This window comes from Oncorhynchus keta, chromosome 19, assembly GCF_023373465.1.
Source record: "Oncorhynchus keta strain PuntledgeMale-10-30-2019 chromosome 19, Oket_V2, whole genome shotgun sequence".
Classification (NCBI taxonomy): Eukaryota; Metazoa; Chordata; class Actinopteri; order Salmoniformes; family Salmonidae; genus Oncorhynchus; species Oncorhynchus keta.
The window spans coordinates 75,412,509-75,440,227 of NC_068439.1; the positions used below are offsets into that span (position 1 = coordinate 75,412,509).

The 27,719-nt window shown below is 44.9% G+C and overlaps 2 protein-coding genes and 1 long non-coding RNA gene across 3 annotated transcripts; 1 reads left to right on the forward strand and 2 right to left on the reverse strand.

The window, feature by feature from the left end:
- Positions 1 to 4,964: 4,964 nt before the first annotated feature.
- LOC118398857 (enhancer of rudimentary homolog) lies at positions 4,965 to 8,336 on the reverse strand. Its single transcript, XM_035794625.2, has 4 exons — positions 7,834 to 8,336; positions 7,236 to 7,323; positions 6,702 to 6,822; positions 4,965 to 5,956 (listed from the first exon to the last, which is right to left on the reverse strand). Exons 1-4 carry the CDS (start codon positions 7,834 to 7,836, stop codon positions 5,854 to 5,856), a joined length of 315 nt encoding a protein of 104 aa, XP_035650518.1. The 5' UTR covers positions 7,837 to 8,336; the 3' UTR covers positions 4,965 to 5,853.
- A 247-nt stretch (positions 8,337 to 8,583) lies between these two features.
- On the reverse strand, positions 8,584 to 27,436 carry LOC118397902 (papilin-like). Its single transcript, XM_052471309.1, has 13 exons — positions 27,305 to 27,436; positions 27,152 to 27,214; positions 20,070 to 20,179; positions 19,558 to 19,618; positions 19,279 to 19,381; positions 19,033 to 19,163; positions 18,567 to 18,875; positions 13,652 to 13,828; positions 13,205 to 13,355; positions 12,963 to 13,037; positions 10,887 to 11,034; positions 9,405 to 9,483; positions 8,584 to 9,061 (listed from the first exon to the last, which is right to left on the reverse strand). Exons 2-13 carry the CDS (start codon positions 27,206 to 27,208, stop codon positions 8,756 to 8,758), a joined length of 1,707 nt encoding a protein of 568 aa, XP_052327269.1. The 5' UTR covers positions 27,209 to 27,214; positions 27,305 to 27,436; the 3' UTR covers positions 8,584 to 8,755.
- On the forward strand, positions 13,835 to 15,636 carry LOC127909484 (uncharacterized). Its single transcript, XR_008071420.1, has 3 exons — positions 13,835 to 14,064; positions 14,108 to 14,620; positions 15,056 to 15,636. It is a non-coding gene; the product is annotated as an uncharacterized LOC127909484 (long non-coding RNA).
- Positions 27,437 to 27,719: the final 283 nt, after the last annotated feature.

Genomic DNA, 27,719 nt, shown 5'->3' on the forward strand with positions numbered 1-27,719 from the left:
TGAAGTGTAAACATCTAGGAGCAACAACAGCTCAGCCACTAAGTGGTAGGCCACACAAGCTCACAGGACAGGCCCGGCAAGTGATGAAACATGTAGCGTGTAAAAATTCTCTGTCCTCAGTTGAAACACTCACTACCGAGTTCCAAACTGCCTCTAGAAGCAACATCAGCACAAGAACTGTTTCGTCGGGAGCTTCATGAAATGGGTTTCCATGGCCAAGCAGCTGCACACAAGCCTAAGATCACCAAACACAATGCCAGGCGTCGGCTGGAGTGGTGTAAAACTCACCGCCATTGTTCATGACCAGTGGAAACGCGTTCTCTGGAGTGATCAATCACGCTTCATCATCTGGCAGTCCAACGGACTAATCTGGGTTTGGCGGATGCTAGGAGAACACCACCTGCCCCAATGCAAAGTGCCAACTGTAAAGTTTGGTGGAGGAGGAATAATGGTCTGGGACAGTTTTTCATGGTTCAGGCTAGACCCCTTACAATGAAGGGAAATCTTAACACTACAGCATAAAATTACATTCTAGACGATTCTGTGCTTCCAACTTTGTGGCAACAGTTTGGGGAAGGCCTTTTCCTGTTTCAGAATTACAATGCCCCCATGCACAAAGCAAGGTCCACTCAGAAATGGTTTGTTGCGATCTGTGTGGAAGAACCTGACTGACCTGCACAGAGCCCTGAACGCCGACTGCATTCCAGACCTATTCGCCCAACCTCACTAATACTCTTGTGGCTGAATGGAAGCAAGTCCCCGCAGCAATATTCCAACATCTAGTGGAAAGCCTTCCCAGAAGACTTGAGGCTGTTATAGCAGCAAAGTGGGGACCAACCCCATATTAATGCCCATGATTTTGGAATGAGATGTTCGACGAGCACGTGTCCACATACTTTTGGCCATGTAATTTATGTTGTATCTACTTATTATATGGGCTAGCCAACTAATTTTCAGCATTTATTCAGTTAGTAGCAAAGCAGGCTACAGCCTCATGATAAGCCAATGCCAACCTAATAGTTTCTTAAGAGGAATTTATACAAAAGCCTACCTGTAGGTACTCTCTCCCGGGTGTCATCCTCAGCGTCGTCTACGGACGCTTCTCCCTCAGGGCAATTGTCATCACCTATGTGGAGATTGAGAATCACAATATTATTGCAAGTTACCTTGCTGAAGTCCTATAGCCTAATGTAACATTACTTACCAGCACGTGAGATGTTTATGTTGGTGTGCATTGAAACAACAGGTCTTTGTCCTAGGATTTCATTCTTTCCGATAGAAAAATAGGACCACTTCGAAGAAGTTCTGTTTTTTCACTCAGGTAGCGCTGTTTCAAGGCCTTCCACTTGAATCTTTAAGATGTGCCAGGCTTTGTTATAGCCCTTACTCTGCAAGTCTTATTTACAGTAATTGTTCAAATAATCAGGCGTTTCTTGGAGCGTTTTGCATACTTTTGAATCAAACCAAAAAACTCTTTGGACTCTTCCTCCGTACACTTGAATCTTTGTGTGCTCGGCAGGGTTTGAATGACGCTGGAGGGTATAGCAGCCGTTTTACAGGCTCCAGACCAATTGTGCTATATTATGTGTTAACTTCTTTAGTACATAATGCGCCTCGCCATCGTTTCTTATGACAGAAAAGAGCTTCTGGACATCAGAACAGCGATAACTAACATCGATTTGAATGAGGATTTCTACTTCAATGAGTCGGAGGCAAAAGACATACTGCTCATTCCAGACCAGGCCCAAATCCCTGAGACTCTGAAAAAGGAAGAGGCCGGAGTGCGGGATACCTGACAAGACTACTTTGCCGGAAAAGGGGCTGCATATCGGGCAGCCTTCTGAGAATCGGTAGGCGAGCGAGTAAACTCCCACTGACATCCGTTCTTCTTGCTAACGTGCAATCATTGGAAAATAAAATTGATGACCTACAATTAAGATTATCCTGCCAACGGGACATTAAAAACTGTAACATCTTATGTTTCACCGAGACGTGGCTGAACGAAGACACAGACAATATAGAGCTAGCGGGATTTTCCATGCACTGGTAAAACAGAGACTCTACCTCTGGTAAGACGAGGGGTGGAGGGGTGTGGCTATTTGTCAATAACAGCTGGTGGGCAATGTCTTATATTAAAGAAGTCTCAAGGTATTGCTCGCCTGAGGTAGAGTACCTTATGATAAGCTGTAGACCACACTATCTACCAAGAGAGTTCTCATCTGTATTATTCGTAGCCGTCTATTTACCACCACAGAACGAAGCTGTCACTAAGACCGCTCTCAACCAACTCTATAAGGCCATAAGAAGAAAACGCTCACCCAAAAGCTGTGCTCCTAATGGCTGGGGACTTTAATGCAGGCAAACTTAAATCAGTTTTATACATTTTTTACCACCATGTCACATGTGCAACCAGTGGGGGGGGGATCCTAGACCACCTTTACTCCACACACAGAGATGCATACAAAGCTCTCCCTCACCCCCATTTGGCAAATCTGACCATATTTCTATCCTTCTGATTCCTGAATACAAGCAAAAACGAAAGCAGGAAGTACCAGTGACTCGCTCAGTATGGAAGTCGTCAGATGATGCAGATGCTACACTACAGGACTGTCTTACTAGCACAGACTGCAATATGTTCCGGGATTCATCTAATGACATACACCACCTCAGTCATCGGCCTCATTAATAAGTGCATCTATGACGTCGTCCCCACAGTGACTGCACGTACATATCCCAACCAGAAGCCATGGATTACAGGCAACATCCCAAACCATCAAACAAGCAAAGCGTCAATACAAGAATAAGATTGAATCCTACTACTCCTGCTCTGACGCTCGTCAGATGTGGCAGGGCTTGAAATTTATTACGGACTACAAAGGGAAACACAGACGTGAGCTGCCCAGTGACGCGAGCCTACCAGATGAGCTGAATGCCTTTTATGCTCGCTTCTAGGCAAGCAACACTGAAGCATGCACGAGAGCACCAGCTGCTCTGGATGACTGTGTGATAAACGCTCTCGGTTGCTGATGTGAACAAAACCTTTAAACAGGTCAACATTCACAATGCCGCTGGGCCAGACAGATTACCAGGATGTGTACTCAAAGCATGAGCGGACCAACTGTCAAGTGTCTTCACTAACATTTTCAACCTCTCCTTGACCGAGTCTGTAATACCTACAGGTTTCAAGCAGACCACCATAATCCCCCTGCCCAAGGAAGCAAAGGTAACCTGCCTAAATGATTACCACCCTGTGGTACTCACATCAGTAGCCATGAAGTGCTTTGAAAGGCTGGTCATGGCTCACATCAGCAGCATCCTCCCGGACACCCTAGACCCACTCCAATTCGCATACCGCCCAAACAGATCCACAGATGACGCAATCTCAATCACACTCCACACTGACCTTTCTCACCTGAACAAAAGGAACACCTATGTGAGAATGCTGTTCATTGACTACATACAGCTCAGCGTTCAACGCCATAGTGCCCACAAAGCTTATCACTAAGCTAAGGACTCTGGGACTAAACACCTCCCTCTGCAACTGGATCCTGGACTTACTGGCGGGCCGCCCCCCAGGTGGTAAGTGTAGGCAACAACATGTCTTCCACGCTGATCCTTAACACTGGGGCCCCTCAGGGATGTGTACTTAGTCCCCTCCTGTATTCCCTGCTCACCCACAACTGTGTGGCCAAACATGACTCTAACACCATCATTAAGTTTGCTGACAACACAACAGTGGTAGGCCTGATCACCGACAACGATGAGACGGCCTATAGGGACGTCAGAGAACTGGCAGTGTGGTGCCAGGACAACAACCTCTCTCTCAATGTCATCAAAACAAAGGAGCTTATTGTGGACTACAGGAAACAGAGGGCCGAGCACAACCCCATCTTCATAGGCCGCGTTTTTGTTGTTGTTGCACTGTCTCTACCCACACACATGCATAGTTACGCTACACACATACACTGCTGCCTAGCTACTTTTACCCCTACTTACATGTACACCTGCACATTGACTTGGTACCGGTACTCCTTGTAGATAGCCTTGTTATTGTTATTTTGTTTTACTATTTCTTTTTTTTATTAGCACATCTTTCTCACTTTTTAACTCAGCATTGTTAGCTCATAAGTAAGCATTTCACAGTAAAGTCTACACCTATTGTATTTGGTGCATGTGACAAATACATTTAACTTGTTGCTCTGTCCTGCAAGCATACGCTATATTAGAATGAATGAAATGCGGACTGGTGATTTATAGTTACGTGACATTACATGCCCCACGTACCTTCAAAACGAGTCAGCATTAATCACTTATTTGAAAATCACTGTTTCTATCATTTGTTCGCAATAAAGTTTTACCAAAATATAAATCCACCACTGTTGAAAGGATAAAAACGTACATTTTTAGAAAATGTCTCTACATATTCCTTTTCCATTACACGTCACATTTGCGACATTGCTTTTGTTAAATAAACCTGAGTCAATGGAAACCGGCCTAGTTTTAGTGGCAGGCTTCTGTTGGGCTGCAGCTGGGTGCATATCGAGCAGCCCGCCACATTTTAAAGCAACAGTACACAGGTTTCAAAACGTAAGGCAAGAGCCTCTCAGCATCACTTGGTGCAAAATATGAAGATATATGCAGCTAATGACAAGGAATCATAACTACTACACGTACACAGTAATATTCAATTATTTGGAAGAATCTTTTCAGATTCAGGTCTCCCTAGAGAATGTCATGTTTCATCCTCTGGTAATTTACCAAATGTTTCTATCTAAACAATTCAATCCATTTGTGAATCTTCGTTCCACCAAAGAAGAGCTGTATATTGATAATCTTTACATAAAGATTTGCCTCTTCCGCTCTGCCTGTTCACATCTTCTCTGTATAAAAGCATAGATGCAGTCTGTACCATAAGCAGTATATAGATATGCTTTCAGTAAAAAAAAGACACTCCAAATCAAATCTGAAAACAATAGTTAATTTCCTGTATTCAGAGAAAATAACAAAATGAACATGAAATCAGATGTCAGGCAAATACATTTACAAAAACAGACAGGTTTAAAATGAGAATGACAGTAAGAGGTGCAAAAATTGAAATTAATCTACTGACACTAATATCACACTAAATCTAAATTCAACATTTTAATTTAATTTTTTTTAATGAACAAATCACACCCTTAGTGGCATGTTACAATTCAATTCTCCCTTAAAATGTATAAAAACAAAGCAAATAGTCACTCCTATCCATCTTCCTTGAACAGAAAGGAAAACAATTGCTGAAAGAAAAACAGTACTTAAATAGTTGTCCTGTTTTGAGCTCGTTTTTCTTCTGTTCAATAGATCCATCTTCACCAAGCAACTAGCCCCTCCCACAAATAGACCCAAACAAATCACAAGCTTGTCTCCCAAGCCCCACCCCATAGATCACTGTCCTGTCACCCCACCCCCAGATCAGTCCCTGGTCGAATACCTTCAATATAGTTGTTTTCTCCCTTCCTTGGAGTACTCACTGATCTGGTTGGATTGGCGACAGCAATAGGTTGATAACCTTGCTCGCATCTATCCAATCACTTCTAGATCTGTGATTCTCAAGGAAGGGAGGCTGCACTTTGTTTTGTGTGTACTCGAAAACAGGGCCACTGTCCCCCTCCCTTCATACAGCCCAGTAATAACCCAGACCAATAAAACCAAGGCCCACCCCTACACCCATCTGATGAAGTTGCCCCCATGCACTGTTCCAGAATCAGGGTTTTTACCTCCTAGTGGTTTGGGTTCTGACCGTGGTAAAGCAAACTGACCCTAGATCTGTGCAATGGGGGCAACCTCTTGGCTACCCCCCCTTCCTGCCTGCCTTTACTTCCCAGCTTGTTGGGCCTGACGCCGCAGGAGCACGTAAATCTTCTCCTTGATCCAGTCTTTGTTGTACGGCTGGTACGTCTGAGTGTCTGCACGGTACCTGAATGAACAGCAGGAGGTTCGTATTCATTAGCCACCAAACAGAATAAAAACAGACAAACCGCGAGGAAATACATCAACATTTCCAACAAGAACACCTCTTTTTTTCCAAAAACATTTTTTAAATTTAACTAGGCAAGTCAGTTAAGAATTTGTTCTTATTTACAATGACGGCCTACTGCCTTGTTCAGGGGCAGAACCACAGATTTTTACTCTGGGATTCGATCCAGCAACCTTTGGGTTACTGGCCCAATGCTCTAACCACTAGGCTACCTGCTACTCCCAAAATAAGACCCAGGAGAGACATGTCATGAACATAAGATTGTTCTCCCACGACATTAAGCCTTGTGCTCAATTGGCAGATAGGCTATTTGACCCCGGGAAATAAATTCTACCAGACCTAATTACCCGGGGGAAAACAGAAGGCAATTCTTAGTTGCAATCCAAAATGTAATCCTAGTCCCCTAAAACCTTGGCAGAGCTGTGAAATGACAGGATAGACCAGGGTGGTATTCACTAGGAATGGAAGCAAACAAGGAAACGGTGAGGGACTACCTGAACTTGTCCAATAACAAATCATTGTTTGTTTGTTTGTTTGTTTGTTCCCCCCCCATTGCAAAACATTTTCCTACGGTGTCAACTAACAAATACAACCATACCTAATAATAATAGCACCTCTGGAATGCAAGGTGGATTTATTGCTAAACCATTGGGCTCTAACGGTGAGGTTGCACAGTACAACTTACACTAGACAGCTGAGGTCTGCCAAGTCATCAATGAAGTCAAACAGCTGGCTGATGTCATAGGTGATGGAGGGACTGTTGGGATTCATCCTCTTCAGGTGCTCTTCGTACATTTTACACACACCTGGATCAGGAAGGACACAGGTTGAGACAGTGATACATAGAACGAGGCTACACGTGGAAATACTTCTGAGTTCAGGACAAAACAAACCGTGCTGACCAACAGTCAAAAGCAGAATATCACCATGTAGAATCGTCTGGATATTAACAGTAAGCGATGGCCAATGTTCTGGTCAGAGGCAATAGGACGGCCAACCACTTCTTTTAACCATTCTTTGGCACAGTGTGTTCTTTAAGTGGGGCCTACACCGGGGGTCGTGTTCAGTAGAGCACACCGTAGCAACACGTTTTGAAACTAAACATGAACATCTGTCTTCTTATTGGACATTCAGGTAGTAGGTAGGGGTTATCCCTACTGGGAACAACCACTTCAGAGACCCAAACAGCACCACTCAGTGTCTGTAGACTGATTCTCACCTTCCATGCATTCGTTGACTGACTCGTAGTCGGCATATGTTCGCCCCTCTGGTCTCTTAGTTGGCTGGACAAGCAGAATGGTGTGTGACTGTAAAGAAGAGAAAAACACAGTTGGTTTTTTTTACATATGGAAGTGTGTATTTGGCCTATACTGTAACAACCAAAACACACCGACCATGACGTTGTCAGTAAATGTTGTTACACACTTTACCACTGCTCAAATGGTATTTTATTATACAGACAAAGTTACAATTAATCCAATAAGAATAGAGCAGATGGAATTTGGTCTGACGAACCTCATAACAGTCCCTAACGGATCAGCTTTGCTTACTGTCTCGATAACGCATAGAGTTGCTATTCTTGTATGACACGCATCAACATCCGCGAAGCTTGCTAACATTACTGTAAATGACTGCATTTGGCTCATTAGAAAAATGTGTATCGAGCTAGTAAAGTTGCGAGCTCCTGCCAGAGCCCTGTAGCTCGGGCTAGCCAGCTAGCCACAGTTTTAGCTAACTAGCTCAGCAATGAGTCGAATGATTGGATAATATAGTTCAGATTATTTTTGCTCTTCGTACAGTGCAAAAATGACACTTACCATGTTTGTGTTGGTGTCCGATTATACTTTTAAAGCTAGACTTACAGATTCAGCGTTTAAATGGCTGTTATATTGCTCTGCTAGCCCCGTGAAATGTAGCTGTATGGAAAGAATTTGCGAGAAAGGAAGTAGTGATGGTTCGTTCGGGAACGGCTCCTTTTGAACGGATATTTTTTTTGCTGAACGTCGGGAACCGAATCGCAGTGGTGAAAGAGCCGTACGTTTGACTCCCTGGCTTGCGTACTGCTACGATTGCTTTTGGAGCACACAAGTCATTTCTCTAAAGAGAGAAATTCCTCACTGCAGAAACAATAAATAGTGGTGAGAGCGCGTCAATCTGGTACACGCAGATTTATTCAGGGAGTAAAAAAAAAATATATAAAATACTTTGCTCGGGTACAAATGTATTTGGACGCACATTCCACAATCTGACAACCTTTTGCTTTACATGGTTCTAGGTCGATTTCTAAGCATTTTGAACGAAGAGCCGTTTTGGAGCCAAATAGGCCAGCTCTTTTACGTGAAAGGAGCCTAGTTGGCTGCTCACCCGAAAAGACTCCGAATGGCCATCACTAAAAAGTGGAGAAAATATCTATCTATTTCAAAGTAAAAGCACCTATTCAAAATAAAAGTCTCAATTTACTACGTGATATTTATAACGCCAGTGATAAACTGGGGCCACTCTTCAAGTGTAAAAAGTAAATAAAAATATATTATGACACAAGAAGAAGGATAACATGATACAACAGATTTGTTCAGTTCAGTTTATTGATATCAACAATGACAGAAAGCACAGAGAAATGTTGCAGGTCAGATTTTGAAAGACATTTGTTCACATATGAAGTATTATATGGAAAACTTAATATCTTTCCTTTCCTCTGTATGGTGTTTGTATGACTGAAACAAATTCATCCTGTGTCTCTTAAGACCGGGCGCGGTATGCCCTCGCACTCGCCCTCGCCCTCGCGCCCACCCTTACTCTCATGTCAGACCGTGCGGGTGGGGATGCCTGTCGTGGTGTCACGACGGCGCCGCCACACTCCCTCTGGCAAACGTCCCTGGACACAAAGTTGTTGGCGTTGCCATGGCAACCACCATACCAGAACTGAGTGCAGCTGCCAGTGGCTGAGTTGTAGTAGAAGCGAGATGTCCAGTTGGCACAGGATCCATCGTCACGTGACAGGGAGCACATATGGCCGGACTGAGCATAAGCCGGGACAGAGTGGTCCTGCAGAGAGAGAGAGAGAAAGTCAGACACACGCACACACAAGAGAGACATATATACAGAAAGACAGGCAGACAGACAGTATGACATATATATATATTTAACTTTTATTTAATTAGGCAAGTCAGTTTAAGTACAAATTGTTATTTACAATGACGGCCTACACCGGCCAAACCCATGACGGCGCTGGGCCCATTGTGCACCGCCCTATGGGACTCCCAATCACGGACGGTTGTGATACAGCCAGGATTTGAACCAGGGTGTCTGTAGTGATGCCTCTAGCACTGAGATACAGTTTCTTAGACCGCTGCGCCACTCTGGTATAATGGGTGGTAGCAGCTCTTACCACACGTGGTTGGTTATCAGCACATCCTGCCCTTCCATGACCCTGAGCAGTAGTCACCCCATCCAGACAGCAGCCGTACCTGACAACCAGACACACACACAGGTAAGATATAGAAAACAAACCAACAGGTAGCTGGTATAGACAGGCACACACAAAGACAGGTGAGACAGAAACACGGACGGCATCCATATAGGCCAGGGCTGCCCAACCCTCTTCCTGTAGGTTTTCAGTCCAACCCTCTTCCTGTTGGTTTTCAGTCCAACCCTCTTCCTGTTGGTTTTCAGTCCAACCCTCTTCCTGTTGGTTTTCAGTCCAACCCTCTTCCTGTTGGTTTTCAGTCCAACCCTCTTCCTGTTGGTTTTCAGTCCAACCCTCTTCCTGTTGGTTTTCAGTCCAACCCTCTTCCTGTTGGTTTTCAGTCCAACCCTCTTCCTGTTGGTTTTCAGTCCAACCCTCTTCCTGTTGGTTTTCAGTCCAACCCTCTTCCTGTTGGTTTTCAGTCCAACCCTCTTCCTGTTGGTTTTCAGTCCAACCCTCTTCCTGTTGGTTTTCAGTCCAACCCTCTTCCTGTTGGTTTTCAGTCCAACCCTCTTCCTGTTGGTTTTCAGTCCAACCCTCTTCCTGTTGGTTTTCAGTCCAACCCTCTTCCTGTTGGTTTTCAGTCCAACCCTCTTCCTGTTGGTTTTCAGTCCAACCCCCTTCCTGTTGGTTTTCAGTCCAACCCTCTTCCTGTTGGTTTTCAGTCCAACCCTCTTCCTGTTGGTTTTCAGTCCAACCCTCTTCCTGTTGGTTTTCAGTCCAACCCTCTTCCTGTTGGTTTTCAGTCCAACCCTCTTCCTGTTGGTTTTCAGTCCAACCCTCTTCCTGTTGGTTTTCAGTCCAACCCCTTCCTGTTGGTTTTCAGTCCAACCCTCTTCCTGTTGGTTTTCAGTCCAACCCTCTTCCTGTTGGTTTTCAGTCCAACCCTCTTCCTGTTGGTTTTCAGTCCAACCCTCTTCCTGTTGGTTTTCAGTCCAACCCTCTTCCTGTTGGTTTTCAGTCCAACCCTCTTCCTGTTGGTTTTCAGTCCAACCCTCTTCCTGTTGGTTTTCAGTCCAACCCTCTTCCTGTTGGTTTTCAGTCCAACCCTCTTCCTGTTGGTTTTCAGTCCAACCCTCTTCCTGTAGACTTTCAGTCCAACCCTCTTCCTGTAGGCTTTCAGTCCAACCCTCTTCCTGTAGACTTTCAGTCCAACCCCCCAGTAGATCTCCAGGAAGAGGGTTGGACTGAAAACCTACAGGACAGTAGACCTCCAGGAAGAGGGTTGGGCAGCCCTAATATAGGCCATCGAGTTGAAAGTCACTAGTTGGACTGCAAGTAACATACCTTTTTGTCACAATCAACATCTTTGTACCATGTGTGTTCAACACAACGCTATCTCTATCTGAACGTTTTGTAATGTTCTGTAACGTTGTGCTGTACTGAACAGACCCAAAGTCTTACCGGGTGCGTTCACAGTCATCTGTGGGACAGCCCTCTCCTCTATGCCCACCAGCGGATGTGTGGCCGTCCGGACAGCAACCATAGTATGACTGGGCACAGTGGGGACCAACCACGGTGGTGGAGTAGGGGTCATACACTGTGTTAGTGGCTAAAGAGAGCAAACACACATAAGGTCACATGTTTACATAATGTATAAAAATAGCCTCTCCTTAATGAGAGTGGCTTACCAAGGCAAACTTCCAAAAGGACTCATTCAAGATAAAAGGAGTTGGAGCGCTCCACAAAGAAAGGCAGAGATTTGGGGGGTTTTCACTCTGAGGAAGACGTTAACTTGACGTTGAAACGTCAGTCATCTGTTTGCATCCTGTACAATGGATTAAAATGAGCATAAAATAAATACATCTCTGCCTTTTCTTTGTGGAGTGCCACAACTCCTTTTCACCTCAAATTAGCCCTTTTGGAAGTTTTTCTTTGTAAGCCCTTCTCGTGATTTTTGTCATTGATCAACCCTCCTTTCCTTTGTTTGGTGAGGTACGAAGGCCCACCTGAACTCTATATTATACTTGAAGTACATATACAAAACGTAAACACCCACCCGGGTAACAATGAGCATGTTGAGAATATTTAGAACTGGGTGTGTTTATTTTTTGCTATCGTACATTTAGTCGTGGTAGGTATGTTTAGCTGTATAGTATATTTAGTAATGGTAGGTATGTTTAATAGTAGTGGTAGGTATGTTTAGCTAGACAGTATATTTAGTAGTGGTAGGTATGTTTAGCTAGACAGTATATTTAGTAGTGGTAGGTATGTTTAGCTAGACAGTATATTTGGAAGTGGTAGGTATGTTTAGCTAGACAGTATATTTGGAAGTGGTAGGTATGTTTAGCTAGACAGTATATTTAGTAGGGGTAGGTATGTTTAGCTAGACAGTATATTTAGTAGTGGTAGGTATGTTTGGCTTTACAGTATATTTAGTAGTGGTAGGTATGTTTAGCGAGACAGTATATTTAGTAGTGGTAGGTATGTTTAGCTAGACAATATATTTAGTAGTGGTAGGTAGGTTTAGCTAGACAGTATATTTGGAAGTGGTAGGTATGTTTAGCTAGACAGTATATTTAGTAGTGGTAGGTATGTTTAGCGAGACAGTATATTTAGTAGTGGTAGGTATGTTTAGCTAGACAGTATATTTGGAAGTGGTAGGTATGTTTAGCTAGACAGTATATTTTTTAGATATAGGCCTACCAGTTTGGCAAGTGGAACCTGTATTGTATATATGTAGCTATGATTTTATGATGGATTACAACACTGCCTAGACCGCTCAAATTCAACTCTGGAACTCAAAGCTAGTTCCTGGACTGATTCAGACCTGGGACACCAGGTGGGTACAATTAGTTATCAGGTAGAAGAGAAACCCAGCAGGATCCAGACCTCGTAGGGTCAGAGTAGGATACCTTTGGTCTAGACAGGGAGGACTGGGACATACAGTATGTACTATGAGAGAAGCGTGTTTTAGCACCACTACCACCACCACCACAGGAGGTTGGTGTCACCTTAATGTGTCAGGACGGGCTCGTGTTAATGGCTGGAGTGGAATAGGTGGAATGGTATCAAATACATGAAACCTATGGTTTTCCAGGTGTTTGATGCCATTCCAGACCTTATTATGAGCCGACCCTCCCCTCAGCAGCTTCAACTGACCACCACCAATCAACTTACACCACTGTGCACACGCCCGTTACTATGACAACTAGCATAGCTATGTCAGCAAATGACTGCTGTCTGAACATGCACAAATCCCATTTGGTCACTTGTAACTTGCTGATTGGACAGTCTGTAGAAAAAAAACGGATTTGAAAAACAGAACTGTTTGGATCATTAAGGCTTGCAGGGAGAACAACTTTTCAGAGAAGTGTGTTTTAACCTGAGGATAGATAGTCTCATGGTCAACTCTGATTTGTTAAAGTGAGAAATGAGTGAGAAATAAATGGTAAGCTATATCTGTCTCTACTTGAATTATCCCAAGACAGTCTACGCACAAGGATGATTATAATTTCACACACAAACTGACACACACACCTGAAGGGTCATAAGGCACAAATCCTCTCAGAGTTCCATCATGTCCTCTTGGGTCATGGACACTTGGTACACCTACTGTATACAGAGGGAGACAAGGATGAACAGACACACACACACACACACACACACACACACACACACACACACACACACACACACACACACACACACACACACACACACACACACACACACACACACACACACACACACACACACACACACACAGGGATTGGACTCACTCTGGGCTTCATGGCAGGTGTGGGTGTTACAGTGCTCCACAGTGGGGGGTCTGACGTGGGGGGAACATCTGTCCTCCGCATGTGGGTTCTGTTCTATGTCCATACACACCACCCTTCTCTCACGCACCCCCCCACCACACTTCTTAGAGCACTATAGGGACAAGGAGAGGGACAGAGGGAGAGGACAATGAGAGAGAGCAGGATAGAAGGATAGAGAGGGACAGAGAAGAAGAGAGAGAGAGAGAGAGAGAGGGAGAGGACAGTGAGAGAGAGCAGGATAGAGAGGGAGAGAGTGACAAAAAACAAAGAAAAGTATGGAAAGATGAGAGGATACATAAGAGTGTACTGTGTTAAAAGTATCTCACTCTCTCATTGTTTATGTATGTTGTTTAAAGTGCTTTGTAATGTATGATTTTGACCCAATAAGAAAGAAAATCTCTCTCTCACCAGTCCGAAGTCATTGACATGCCAGCTGATGTGGGTATGGCAGGCTAGTTTGCGGCAGGCCTGGACTGTGGGTGGGCGTGCCAGACCGCTGCAGGCCTGCTCCCCAAGGCGCTCTCCTCCCGCCCCCACACAGAACACCTCCCTGGTCTGCTGGCCATCACCACAGCTCACTGAGCACTGGACATTGGACATATCAATTAGGGTATTTAGCGGCAAAACAAAATCTGCAATCTGAAAATCATTCTGTGGCGACACTGTAGTTGGTCAGTACAGTGGAGAGGTACAGTATATTGAACATGATTTTGCGTACCGACAGATACATCTTGTTGACAGAGAGGTTTGGGAAACACTCTCCTAATCTACCCTCTGTTATACTGTTAATGTTGACTCTATACTGGCCATACTGGTACCCGGTACTCACCACACTGTAGCTACCCAGTACCCACCACACTGTAGCTACCCAGTACTCACCACACTGTAGCTACCCAGTACCCACCACACTGTAGCTACCCAGTACTCACCACACTGTAGCTACCTGGTACTCACCACACTGTAGCTACCCAGTACCCAGTACTCACCACACTGTAGCTACCCAGTACTCACCAAACTGTAGCTACCCAGTACCCAGTACCCACCACACTGTAGCTACCCAGTACTCACCACACTTTAGCTACCTGGTACTCACCACACTGTAGCTACACAGTACCCAGTACTCACCACACTGTAGCTACCCAGTACCCAGTACTCACCACACTGTAGCTACCAAGTACCCAGTACTCACCACACTGTAGCTACCCAGTACTCACCACACTGTAGCTACCCAGTACCCAGTACTCACCACACTGTAGCTACCCAGTACTCACCACACTGTAGCTACCCAGTACCCAGTACTCACCACACTGTAGCTACCCAGTACCCAGTACTCACCACACTGTAGCTACCCAGTACTCACCACACTGTAGCTACCCAGTACCCAGTACCCCCCACACTGTAGCTACCCAGTACCCACCACACTGTAGATACCCAGTACCCACCACACTGTAGCTACCCAGTACTCACCACACTGTAGCTACCCAGTACTCATCACACTGTAGCTACCCAGTACCCAGTACCCAGTACTCACCACACTACAGCTACTCAGTACCCACCACACTGTAGCTACCCAGTACCCACCACACTGTAGCTACCCAGTACCCACCACACTGTAGCTACCCAGTACCCAGTACCCACCACACTGTAGCTACCCAGTACCCAGTACTCACCACACTGTAGCTACCCAGTACCCACCACACTGTAGCTACCCAGTACCCTCCACACTGTAGCTACCCAGTACCCACCACACTGTAGCTACCCAGTACCCAGTACCCACCACACTGTAACTACCCAGTACTCACCACACTGTAGCTACCCAGTACTCACCACACTGTAGCTACCCAGTACTCACCACACTGTAGCTACCCAGTACCCACCACACTGTAGCTACCCAGTTCCCAGTACTCACCACACTGTAGCTACCCAGTACTCACCACACTGTAGCTAACCAGTACCCAGTACTCACTACACTGTAGCTACCCAGTACCCATCACACTGTAGCTACCCAGTACCCACCACACTGTAGCTACCCAGTACTCACTACACTGTAGCTACCCAGTACCATCACACTGTAGCTACCCAGTACCCATCACACTGTAGCTACCCAGTACCCAGTACCCACCACACAGTAGCTACCCAGTACCCACCACACTGTAGCTGCCCAGTACCCAGTACTCACTACACTGTAGCTACCCAGTACCCAGTACCCATCACACTGTAGCTACCCAGTACCCATCACACTGTAGCTACCCAGTACTCACCACACTGTAGCTACCCAGTACCCAGTACTCACCACACTGTAGCTACCCAGTACTCACCACACTGTAGCTACCCAGTACCCACCACACTGTAGCTGCCCAGTATTCAGTCCCACCACACTGTAGCTACCCAGTGCCCAGTACCCATCACACTGTAGCTATCCAGTACCCAGTACCCAGTACCCACCACACTGTAGGCTGCCCAGTACCCAGTACTCACCACACTGTAGCTACCCAGTACCCACCACACTGTAGCTACCCAGTACTCACCACACTGTAGCTACCCAGTACCCACCACACTGTAGCTGCCCAGTACCCAGTACCCACCACACTTTAGCTACCCAGTACCCACCACACTGTAGCTACCCAGTACCCACCACACTGTAGCTACCCAGTACCCACCACACTGTAGCTACCCAGTACCTGGTACCCAGTACCCACCACACAATAGCTACCCAGTTCCCTGTACCCAGTACCCACCACACTGTAGCTACCAAGTACCTGGTACCCAATACCCATCACACAGTAGCTACCCAGTACCGGGTACCCAGTACCCACCACACAGTAGCTACCCAGTTCCCTGTACCCAGTACCCACCACACTGTAGCTACCAAGTACCTGGTACCCAGTACCCACCACACAGTAGCTACCCAGTTCCCTGTACCCAGTACCCACCACACTGTAGCTACCCAGTACCCAGAAATCCTTCTAGTGGTGTGGGGGCTGTGCTTTGGCAAAGTGGGTGGGGTTATATCCTTCCTGTTTGGGCCTGTCCAGGGGTGTCCTCGGATGGGGCCACAGTGTCTCCTGACCCCTCCTGTCTCAGCCTACAGTATTTATGCTGCAGTAGTTTATGTGTCGGGGGGCTAGGGTCAGTTTGTTATATCTGGAGTACTTCTCCTGTCCTATTCGGTGTCCTGTGTGAATTTAAGTGTGCTCTCTCTAATTCTCTCTTTCTCTCTTTCTTTCTCTCTCTCGGAGGACCTGAGCCCTAGGACCATGCCTCAGGACTACCTGACATGATGACTCCTTGCTGTCCCCAGTCCACCTGGCCGTGCTGCTGCTCCAGTTTCAACTGTTCTGCCTTATTATTATTGGACCATGCTGGTCATTTATGAACATTTGAACATCTTGGCCATGTTCTGTTATAATCTCCACCCGGCACAGCCAGAAGAGGACTTGCCACCCCACATAGCCTGGTTCCTCTCTAGGTTTCTTCCTAGGTTCTGGCCTTTCTAGGGAGTTTTTTTCTAGCCACCGTGCTTCTACACCTGTATTGCTTGCTGTTTGGGGTTTTAGGCTGGGTTTCTGTACAGCACTTTGAGATATCAGCTGATGTACGAAGGGCTATATAAATAAATTTGATTTGAAATTTGATACCCAGTATTCAGTACCCACCACACTGTAGCTACCCAGTACCCAGTAACCACCACACTGTAGCTATCCAGTACCCAGTACCCAGTACCCACCACACTGTAGCTGCCCAGTACCCAGTACCCACCACACTGTAGCTACCCAGTACCCACCACACTGTAGCTACCCAGTACCCACCACACTGTAGCTACCCAGTACCTGGTACCCAGTACCCACCACACAGTAGCTACCCAGTTCCCTGTACCCAGTACCCACCACACTGTAGCTACCAAGTACCTGGTACCCAATACCCATCACACAGTAGCTACCCAGTACCGGGTACCCAGTACCCACCACACAGTAGCTACCCAGTTCCCTGTACCCAGTACCCACCACACTGTAGCTACCAAGTACCTGGTACCCAGTACCCACCACACAGTAGCTACCCAGTTCCCTGTACCCAGTACCCACCACACTGTAGCTACCCAGTACCCAGAAATCCTTCTAGTGGTGTGGGGGCTGTGCTTTGGCAAAGTGGGTGGGGTTATATCCTTCCTGTTTGGGCCTGTCCGGGGTGTCCTCGGATGGGGCCACAGTGTCTCCTGACCCCTCCTGTCTCAGCCTACAGTATTTATGCTGCAGTAGTTTATGTGTCGGGGGGCTAGGGTCAGTTTGTTATATCTGGAGTACTTCTCCTGTCCTATTCGGTGTCCTGTGTGAATTTAAGTGTGCTCTCTCTAATTCTCTCTTTCTCTCTTTCTTTCTCTCTCTCGGAGGACCTGAGCCCTAGGACCATGCCTCAGGACTACCTGACATGATGACTCCTTGCTGTCCCCAGTCCACCTGGCCGTGCTGCTGCTCCAGTTTCAACTGTTCTGCCTTATTATTATTGGACCATGCTGGTCATTTATGAACATTTGAACATCTTGGCCATGTTCTGTTATAATCTCCACCCGGCACAGCCAGAAGAGGACTTGCCACCCCACATAGCCTGGTTCCTCTCTAGGTTTCTTCCTAGGTTCTGGCCTTTCTAGGGAGTTTTTTCTAGCCACCGTGCTTCTACACCTGTATTGCTTGCTGTTTGGGGTTTTAGGCTGGGTTTCTGTACAGCACTTTGAGATATCAGCTGATGTACGAAGGGCTATATAAATAAATTTGATTTGAAATTTGATACCCAGTATTCAGTACCCACCACACTGTAGCTACCCAGTACCCAGTAACCACCACACTGTAGCTATCCAGTACCCAGTACCCAGTACCCACCACACTGTAGCTACCCAGTACCCACCACACTGTCGCTACCCAGTACCCACCACACTGTAGCTAACCAGTACACAGTACCAGTATCCAGTACCCACCACACTGTAGCTACCCAGTACCCAGTACCCCCCCACACTGTAGCTACCCAGTACCCAGTACCCAGTACCCACCACACTGTAGCTACCCAGTACCTAGTACCCACACTGTAGCTACCCAGTAACCCCCACACTGTAGCTACCCAGTACCCAGTATCCAGTACCCACCACACTGTAGCTACCCAGTACCCACCACACTGTAGCTACCCAGTACCTCCCACACTGTAGCTACCCAGTACTCACCACACTGTAGCTACCCAGTACCCAGTATCCAGTACCCACCACACTGTAGCTACCCAGTACCCACCACACTGTAGCTACCCAGTACCTCCCACACTGTAGCTACCCAGTACCCACCACACTGTAGCTGGAAACACTGTACTCGGCACACTGCTGCTGGTTGCAGGCCTGCTGGCTGGCCGGCCTGGGTAGTCCCTGGGAGTCGCAGTAAGAGTCATCCACCACGTGGGGCGCCGTCGAGTCCTGGACCATGCACTGTACACTGCGGTGCTGTGTGCCTCCGTTGCAGGGGGCTGAGCACTCGGACCAGGCGCTGTATGTGTAGGCGTACGTGAGGGACTCGCGATGACGCAAGTTGGCGGCAGGAGCGGGATGGGCCGGCACCACGTCACGGTCCATGCCGAGGATCTCTTCGTTGATCACCGCCTAGGTATCAGATAACACAGATTAAGACAATATGAGTGTGTGTGTATGTGTGTGTGCATGCGTATGTGTGTCTGTGTGTGTGTGTGTATGTGTGTGCATGGCATGTTGAACTATTAAATGTGGAATAAAAAGAAGGATATAAGGTAAGTACTAATACCCTGCAGATGCCTGCGATACAGATGTCACTGCGCCCCACATAGCAGGGTGTCCCGTCCACCACGGCAGGCCTGTGTCTGTAGAAGAAGTTCTCTCCACGGGGGACGCAGTTCAGCTCACATGGGTTAGACGCTTCACAGGTAAACAGCAAACATTAGTCATTCTTCATGTATGTATAATGAGTATATGGGTAATAATCCACAGTGAAATATTACACTTTATAATTTGCATGTCATTCCCATTGTACCTCCATGGTAAGGCAGCCAGGTGTATCGTTTACTCTGGAAGTCCATCCTATTAAACTGGGCACACTGCTCCTCGCGGATATCCCTGGAACCCACGGGACATGCCTGCATGGAACAGACAATCTCATTCTGTTGGTGTTTTCATTGGGGTGTGTGTGTGTGTGTGTGTGTGTGTGTGTGTGTGTGTGTGTGTGTGTGTGTGTGTGTGTGTGTGTGTGTGTGTGTGTGTGTGTGTGTGTGTGTGTGTGTGTGTGTGTGTGTGTGTGTGTGTGTGTGTGTACCTGCGTATTACAGGTGCGGTAAGATTTTGAAGATCCCACGCAGTTGTTTCCTCCGTCTGTCCTGCAAATCAAAGAGGAGAGTCAGAAAGACATACAATCCTCATACACACACTCTCTCAACTCTCTCTTTCTCTGTCTCTCTCTCTCTCCCACACTCTCTCAACTCTCTCTTTCTCTGTCTCTCTCTCTCTCCCTCTCTCACACTTTCTCAACTCTCTCTTTCGCTGTCTCTCTCTCTTTCTCTGCCTCTCTCTCTCTTCCTCTCTCACACTCTCTCAACTCTCTCTTTCTCTGTCTCTCTCTGTTCTCTCTCTCCTCTCTCTCTCTCTGCCTCTCTTTTCTCTCTCTCTCTCTTTCTCTCTGCCTCTCTTTTCTCTCTCTCTCTTTCTCTCCCTCTCTCACACTCTCTCTTTCTCTGTCTGTCTCTCTTTCTTTCTGTCTCTCTCTTTTCTCTCTCTCTCCATCTCTCTCACACACACGCACTCTCTCACATTCATTTGTTTTTTTTTTACCTTGCAGTAATACATTGCCTGGTCCTCATGGCTACTCCAGTGCCACAGGGGCGGCTGCATGGCCCATAGGTTCCGTATTCCCCCCAGTAGTCATTGCTGGGCGCCGTAAGCTGGAACATAACAGCAGTGAGCACACCAAACGCCATAACCCGACAGTAAACACAGTACTCGGTAAGTATACACCAGAATAGCAAGTGGAAAACATCCTCTCACCACAAACAATTACATATCATTACACAAACCTTTTACACACAAGTATGGTAACGATATAAAATCCCCACATTCCAGCTGTTTTTGTAAACAAAATATGACTGTGTGCCTTTATTGTGTAATGACATGAGTTGTGTTGTATTATTGGTGTTTTAAATGCATGTTGGTGTATTGCGTAGTAGTATTAGATCATCTCATGTATTTCCGGTTTGTTTTTGTTGTCTTCCCTTGAGGACCACACTGAAAATCTGCTTTGTATAACATTGATATATAGGGAGCTCCAACAGTGTTGGGAAAGCGACACATTGTTTTGTTTGTTTTGGCTCTGTACTCCAGCACTTTGGATTTTAAATGTTACAATGATCATGAGGTTAAAGTACGGATAGTCAGCTTTAATTTGGGGGTATTTTCATCCATATCGGGTGAACTGTTTTAAATTACAGCACTTTTTGAACACAGTCCCCCCATTTTAGGGGACCAAAAGTATTGGCAAAAAAATAACTTATATGTGTATTTAAGTATACTGAACAAAGATATAAACCAACATGCAATCATTTCAACAATTTTACTGATTTACACAGTTCATATAAGGAAATCAGTCAATTGAAATAAATTCATTAGGCCCTAACCTATGGATTTCACATGACTGGGCAGGGGCACAGCCATGGGTTGTCCAGGCCCAGCCAATCAGAGTCTTTCCTCACAAAAGGGCTTTATAACAGACAGAAATACTCCTCAGTTTCATCAGCTGTCTGGGTGGCTGTTCTCAGACGATCCCATAAGTGAAGAAGCTGGATGTGGAGGTCCTGGGCTGGCGTAGTTACACGTGGTCTGTGGTTGTGAGGCCAGCTGGACGTACTGCCAAATTCTCCAAACGACGTTGGAGGTTGGACATTCTTGCAGTCACTATGCTAATTGCACGATCTCTGAAAACTTGAGACATATGTGGCATTGTGTTGTGTGACAAAACTGCACATTTTAGAGTGGCCTTTTATTGTCCCCAGCACAAGGTGCGCCTGTGTAATGATCATGCTGTTAAATCGGCTTCTTGATATGCCACACTTGTCAGGTAGATGGATTATCTTGGCAAAGGGGAAATGCTCACTAACAGGGATGTAAACAAATTTGTAAATTTGTGCACAACATTTCTGGAAAATATGGAACATTTCTGGGATCTTTTATTTCAGCACATGAAACCAACACTTTATATTTTGTATTTATATTTTTGTTCAGTATAGTTAAATGTTAAGTGTTTGTTCCCATATTCCTAGCACGCAATGATTACATCAAGCTCATGGTTTAGCTTGTGACTACAAACTTGTTGAATGCATTTGCTGTTTGTTTTGGTTGTGTTCTGGATCATTTTGTGCCCAATAGAAATTAATGGTGAATAATGTACTGTGTCATTTTGGGGTCACTTTTATTGTAAATAAGAACAGAATATGTTTCTAAACACTTCTACGTTATTGTGGATGCTACCTTGATTACATATTAGCCTTAAACGAATTGAGAATAATGATGAGTGAGAAAGTTACAGAAGCACAAATATCAAACCCCCAAGACATGCCAACCTCTCACCATCAAATCAAATGAAGTCAAGCTTTATTTATACATCAACGCAATGTGCTTTACAGGAATTTTTATTTATTTAAAACAATGAAAATAAAGCTGAAATAATTTACTACACACAAAACACGAGATAAAAAAAAAAAAGAATGACAAACTGAACTAAAAAGCACCCAGAGGAAAAGCAAATCTAAAAATGTGTTTTAATATGTTCACAGTTTCAGCCCCCCTCAGGTTCTCTGGTAGGGTATTCCAGAGGCTGGGGGCACAGTAACTAAAGGCTGTCTCTCCATGCCTCAGGTTCTCTGGCAGGGTATTCCAGAGGCTGGGGGCATAATAACTAAAGGCTGTCTCTCCATGCCTCTTGGTCCCCCTCAGGTTCTCTGGCAGGCTATTCCAGAGGCTGGGGGCACAGTAACTAAAGGCTGTCTCTCCATGCCTCAGGTTCTCTGGTAGGGTATTCCAGAGGCTGGGGGCACAGTAACTAAAGGCTGTCTCTCCATGCCTCAGGTTCTCTGGTAGGGTATTCCAGAGGCTGGGGGCATAATAACTAAAGGCTGTCTCTCCATGCCTCTTGGTCCCCCTCAGGTTATCTGGCAGGCTATTCCAGAGGCTGGGGGCATAATAACTAAAGGCTGTCTCTCCATGCCTCTTGGTCCCCCTCAGGTTCTCTGGCAGGCTATTCCAGAGGCTGGGGGCATAATAACTAAAGGCTGCCTCTCCATGCCTCTTGGTCCCCCTCAGGTTCTCTGGCAGGTTATTCCAGAGACTGGGGGCATAATAACTAAAGGCTGTCTCTCCATGCCTCTTGGTCCCCCTCGGGTTCTCTGGCAGGTTATTCCAGAGGCTGGGGGCATAATAACTAAAGGCTGTCTCTCCATGCCTCTTGTCCCCCTCAGGTTCTCTGGCAGGTTATTCCAGAGGCTGGGGGCATAATGACTAAAGGCTGCCTCTCCATGCCTCTTGGTCCCCCTCAGGTTCTCTGGTAGGGTATTCCAGAGGCTGGGGGCATAATAACTAAAGGCTGTCTCTCCATGCCTCTTGTCCCCCTCAGGTTCTCTGGCAGGTTGTTCCAGAGGCTGCGGGCATAATAACTAAAGGCTGTCTCTCCATGCCTCTTGTCCCCCTCAGGTTCTCTGGTAGGGTATTCCAGAGGCTGGGGGCATAATAACTAAAGGCTGTCTCTCCATGCCTCTTGTCCCCCTCAGGTTCTCTGGCAGGTTATTCCAGAGGCTGGGGGCATAATAACTAAAGGCTGCCTCTCCATGCCTCTTGTCCCCCTCAGGTTCTCTGGCAGGTTATTCCAGAGGCTGGGGGCATAATAACTAAAGGCTGCCTCTCCATGCCTCTTGTCCCCCTCAGGTTCTCTGGCAGGTTATTCCAGAGGCTGGGGGCATAATAACTAAAGGCTGTCTGTCCATGCCTCTTGTCCCCCTCAGGTTCTCTGGCAGGTTATTCCAGAGGCTGGGGGCATAATAACTAAAGGCTGTCTCTCCATGCCTCTTGGTCCCAGGCTGGGGGCATAATAACTAAAGGCTGTCTCTCCATGCCTCTTGTCTCCCTCAGGTTCTCTGGCAGGTTATTCCAGAGGCTGGGGACATAATAACTAAAGGCTGTCTCTCCATGCCTCTTGTCCCCCTCAGGTTCTCTGGCAGGTTATTCCAGAGGCTGGGGACATAATAACTAAAGGCTGTCTCTCCATGCCTCTTGGTCCCCCTCAGGTTCTCTGGCAGGTTATTCCAGAGGCTGGGGACATAATAACTAAAGGCTGTCTCTCCATGCCTCTTGGTCCCAGGCTGGGGGCATAATAACTAAAGGCTGTCTCTCCATGCCTCTTGGTCCAAGGCATTTGGATAGTTTAAAAAGGCCAGTTCCGGAGGACCTGAGGGACCTACTGGGTACATAACTTAAAAAGCATGTCTAACATGTAGTGGGATGCACAATCCTGGATGGATTTAAACATCAATAGAAGAATCTTAAAATTAATTCTAAAACTCACAGGCAGCCAGTGCAGGGACCTTAAAACCAGTGGTGTGTGCGCTCAGTCTGGTCTCGGTCACTACCCATGCTGCAGCATTCTGTATGTTTTACAGTGCAGAGACCTTAAAACCAGTGGTGTGTGCGCTCAGTCTGGTCTTGGTCACTACCCATGCTGCAGCATTCTGTATGTTTTACAGTTGACAAATTACTTTCTTGGGTAGACCAGACAGAAAAGCGTTATAATAGTCAAGCCTGCTTGTAATAAAAGCATGGATGAGTCTCTCTGTATCAGCCTGAGAGAGAAATGGTTGAACCTTGGCAATGTTCCTCAGGTGGTAAAAAACTATTTTGGTCACATTCCTAATGTGTGATTTGAAATGGAGTTCAGAATCTAAAATAACACCTAGGTTTTTTAGTTGGTGTTTTATCTTCATTGCCTGTGAATTAACATTTGATTTGAAATGGAGTTCAGAATCTAAAATAACACCTAGGTTTTTTAGTTGGTGTTTTATCTTCATTGCCTGTGAATTAACATTTGTGGTCAGATTTTCTCTCTGTGCTTTGGCTCCAACAAAAAGTACCTTGTCTTGATTTAGCTATAGGAAGTTGTGAGCCATCCAAGTATTTAAATCACTAATACAGTCTAATCATTTATCCACGGAGCTAAAAATCCTCTGGTGACACAGAAATGTAAAGTTGTGTATTATCTTTTTAGCAGGGAAAATCAGTGCTGTGCTTTCTGATAAAGCTGCCAAGGGGTAACACATATAAAGGGGTAACACATATAAAGGGGTAACACATATAAAGGGGTAACACATATAAAGGGGTGGTAACACATATAAAGAGGTAACACATATAAAGAGGTAACACATATAAAGGGGTAACACATATAAAGAGGTAACACATATAAAGGGGTAACACATATAAAGAGGTAACACATATAAAGAGGTAACACATATAAAGAGGTAACACCTATAAAGAGGTAACACCTATAAAGAGGTAACACATATAAAGAGGTAACACATATAAAGAGGTAACACATATAAAGAGGTAACACATATAAAGAGGTAACACATATAAAGAGGTAACACATATAAAGAGGTAACACATATAAAGAGGTAACACATATAAAGAGGTAACACATATAAAGAGGTAACACATATAAAGAGGTAACACATATAAAGAGGTAACACATATAAAGAGGTAACACCTATAAAGAGGTAACACATATAAAGAGGTAACACATATAAAGAGGTAACACATATAAAGAGGTAACACATATAAAGAGGTAACACATATAACACATATAAAGAGGTAACACCTATAAAGAACACATATAAAGGGGTAACACAATATAAAGGGTAACACATATAAAGAGGTAACACATATAAAGGGGTAACACATATAAAGGGGTAACACATATAAAGGGGTAACACATATAAAGGGTAACATATAAAGGGGTAACACATATAAAGGGTAACACATATAAAGAGGTAACACATATAAAGAGGTAACACACATATAAAGGGTAACACATATAAAGAGGTAACACATATAAAGAGGTAACACATATAAAGAGGTAACACATATAAAGAGGTAACACATATAAAGAGGTAACACATATAAAGAGGTAACACATATAAAGGGGTAACACCTATAAAGAGGTAACACATATAAAGAGGTAACACATATAAAGGTGTAACACATATAAAGAGGTAACACATATAAAGGGGTAACACATATAAAGGGGTAACACATATAAAGGGGTAACACATATAAAGGGGTAACACATATAAAGGGGTAACACGTATAAAGGGGTAACACGTATAAAGGGGTAACACGTATAAAGAGGTAACACATATAAAGGAGTAACACATATAAAGGGGTAACACATATAAAGAGGTAACACATATAAAGGGGTAACACATATAAAGGTGTAACACATATAAAGGGAACAGTATCGAGTCCAAAATGTGACAAAAATAAAACTCTCGACCGGTTAAATAGGTCCTAAAACAATTTTGAACTGGACCGGAGAGACCAACCCACCTCTCCAGTCTGTCCAGAAGCACAGCATGGTCACCAGTGTTGAATGGTGCACTTACATCTAAGAGTACAAGGACAGACAGGTGTTTGACATCTGTGTTGACTCTCAGATCATGTAACACTGTAAATAAGACTGTTTCTATGCTGTGGTGTTTAGGAAACCTGATTGGATTTTTAATTTAAATACGGTTGGCACTTAAAAAATACTTTAGCTCATTGAACACTAATTTCTCCAGAATTTTGCTTAAGAATGGAAGGTTGGAGATTGGCTGACATTTGCTAAGAGCTGAAGAATCTAGATGACTTTTCTTCAGAAGGGGTTTCACCATAGCAGTTTTAAGTGCAGTGGGTAAAATGCCTGTAACAATAGCTTGCATTTTTCAGATATGCAATTCAAAAGAGTTTTGAAGAAGGTGGTGGGGATAGAATCGAGAAGGCAGGTAGAAGACTTCAGTTGTGATATCACTTTCCTGAGCATGTCTGTGTCAACCAGGGAAAATAAATCCACAGTGCCTTTGCGTGGTAGGTTAGAGGACATATCATCAAACTTCTCATCAGATCTTGACTGATACCCAGCCTAATGTTGGTTATTTTATCTCTGAAATATGCCACAAACTCATCATATTTAGATGTGGAGGAAAGTTCACATAGGTTTGGAGGGGTTAGGATTTATCAGGCCATCAATGGTTGAGAAGAGCACTCTCTAATTAAACTGATTGTTAGTGATCCAATTTAGAAAATGAGCCCGTCTGGCATTTCTAATTGCCTTGTTATATATGCCAATTTGCTCTCTGAGAATATCATAATCGACCTGTAACTTTGACTTTCTCCACTTTTGCTCTGCCTTTCTGCAACTCCTCTTTAATTGATTAGTTTCATCACTCATCCAAGAGCCTCTCCGTTTGGCTGTGGCCCTTTTCAACTTTACTGGAGTCATGGCATCAAAGGTTGCCCACATTTTGCTATTAAAGTTATCAACTAAATAATCACAAGAGGAAGGCAGAATAGGTGGTGGAGTATTGGTCAGACACTCAATAAAATCTGTAGCAACTTCAGAGGTAAGATAGTGTTTCTTCATAATGTGTTCAGTGTTACCCTGTGCTATGGGCAACAGGGTAGTAAAACAAAATCAAAAAGCAAATACAATAACAAGGGATGTTAGTATTTTTGAGGTGGGAGGGGATGGTATTGGTGAGTCTGTAACTTTCTCACTAATCATTATTCCCCTGTATGTTTTTTTAAATCCAAGCAACACATCAAATGAAATAAGTATCACTCACAGAAAGTGATGGTACAGCCAGTAACTGCAGAGGAACCAGGACCAGTAGGATGTTCATGTTTATCTGCAGAGGATAGGAAAAATACAAAGGTGCCTAAACATTTGCAAAAATGTCAAAAATACTATAGAATATATGATCATCATTCTATCGTACCTTTTCAAGATCTCTGTAGTTCAAATCCACTCCTCTTGCTCAGAGTCCCAGAAGGATGTGCACTCGCCCAGGAAACAGGAAGCCGACTGACACTCAGTTATCAGCCCTTTTAACTTCCCAGCTCTCAGAGCTGTTAGCTATATATAGTACAGGTGTCCGGTTACAAGTAACTCCTTGCATGAAATTAACATTTTTTTAAATTCAATTCACTTTGTTCCTTTCCACTTGGATTTCCACCATCACTTTGGTTTATCATATTTTTTGTTGTTGCTTTTCATCAGGATTCATATTGATTTTGGGGTAAATCTTTTCTTCTGTTCATTCTGGCAAACTATGATATTCAACTCTGTCTGAAGTGACATCCAGGCCAATAATGTGTTGGTATGTTATTGTGTACAGTATTTGATACATCAAC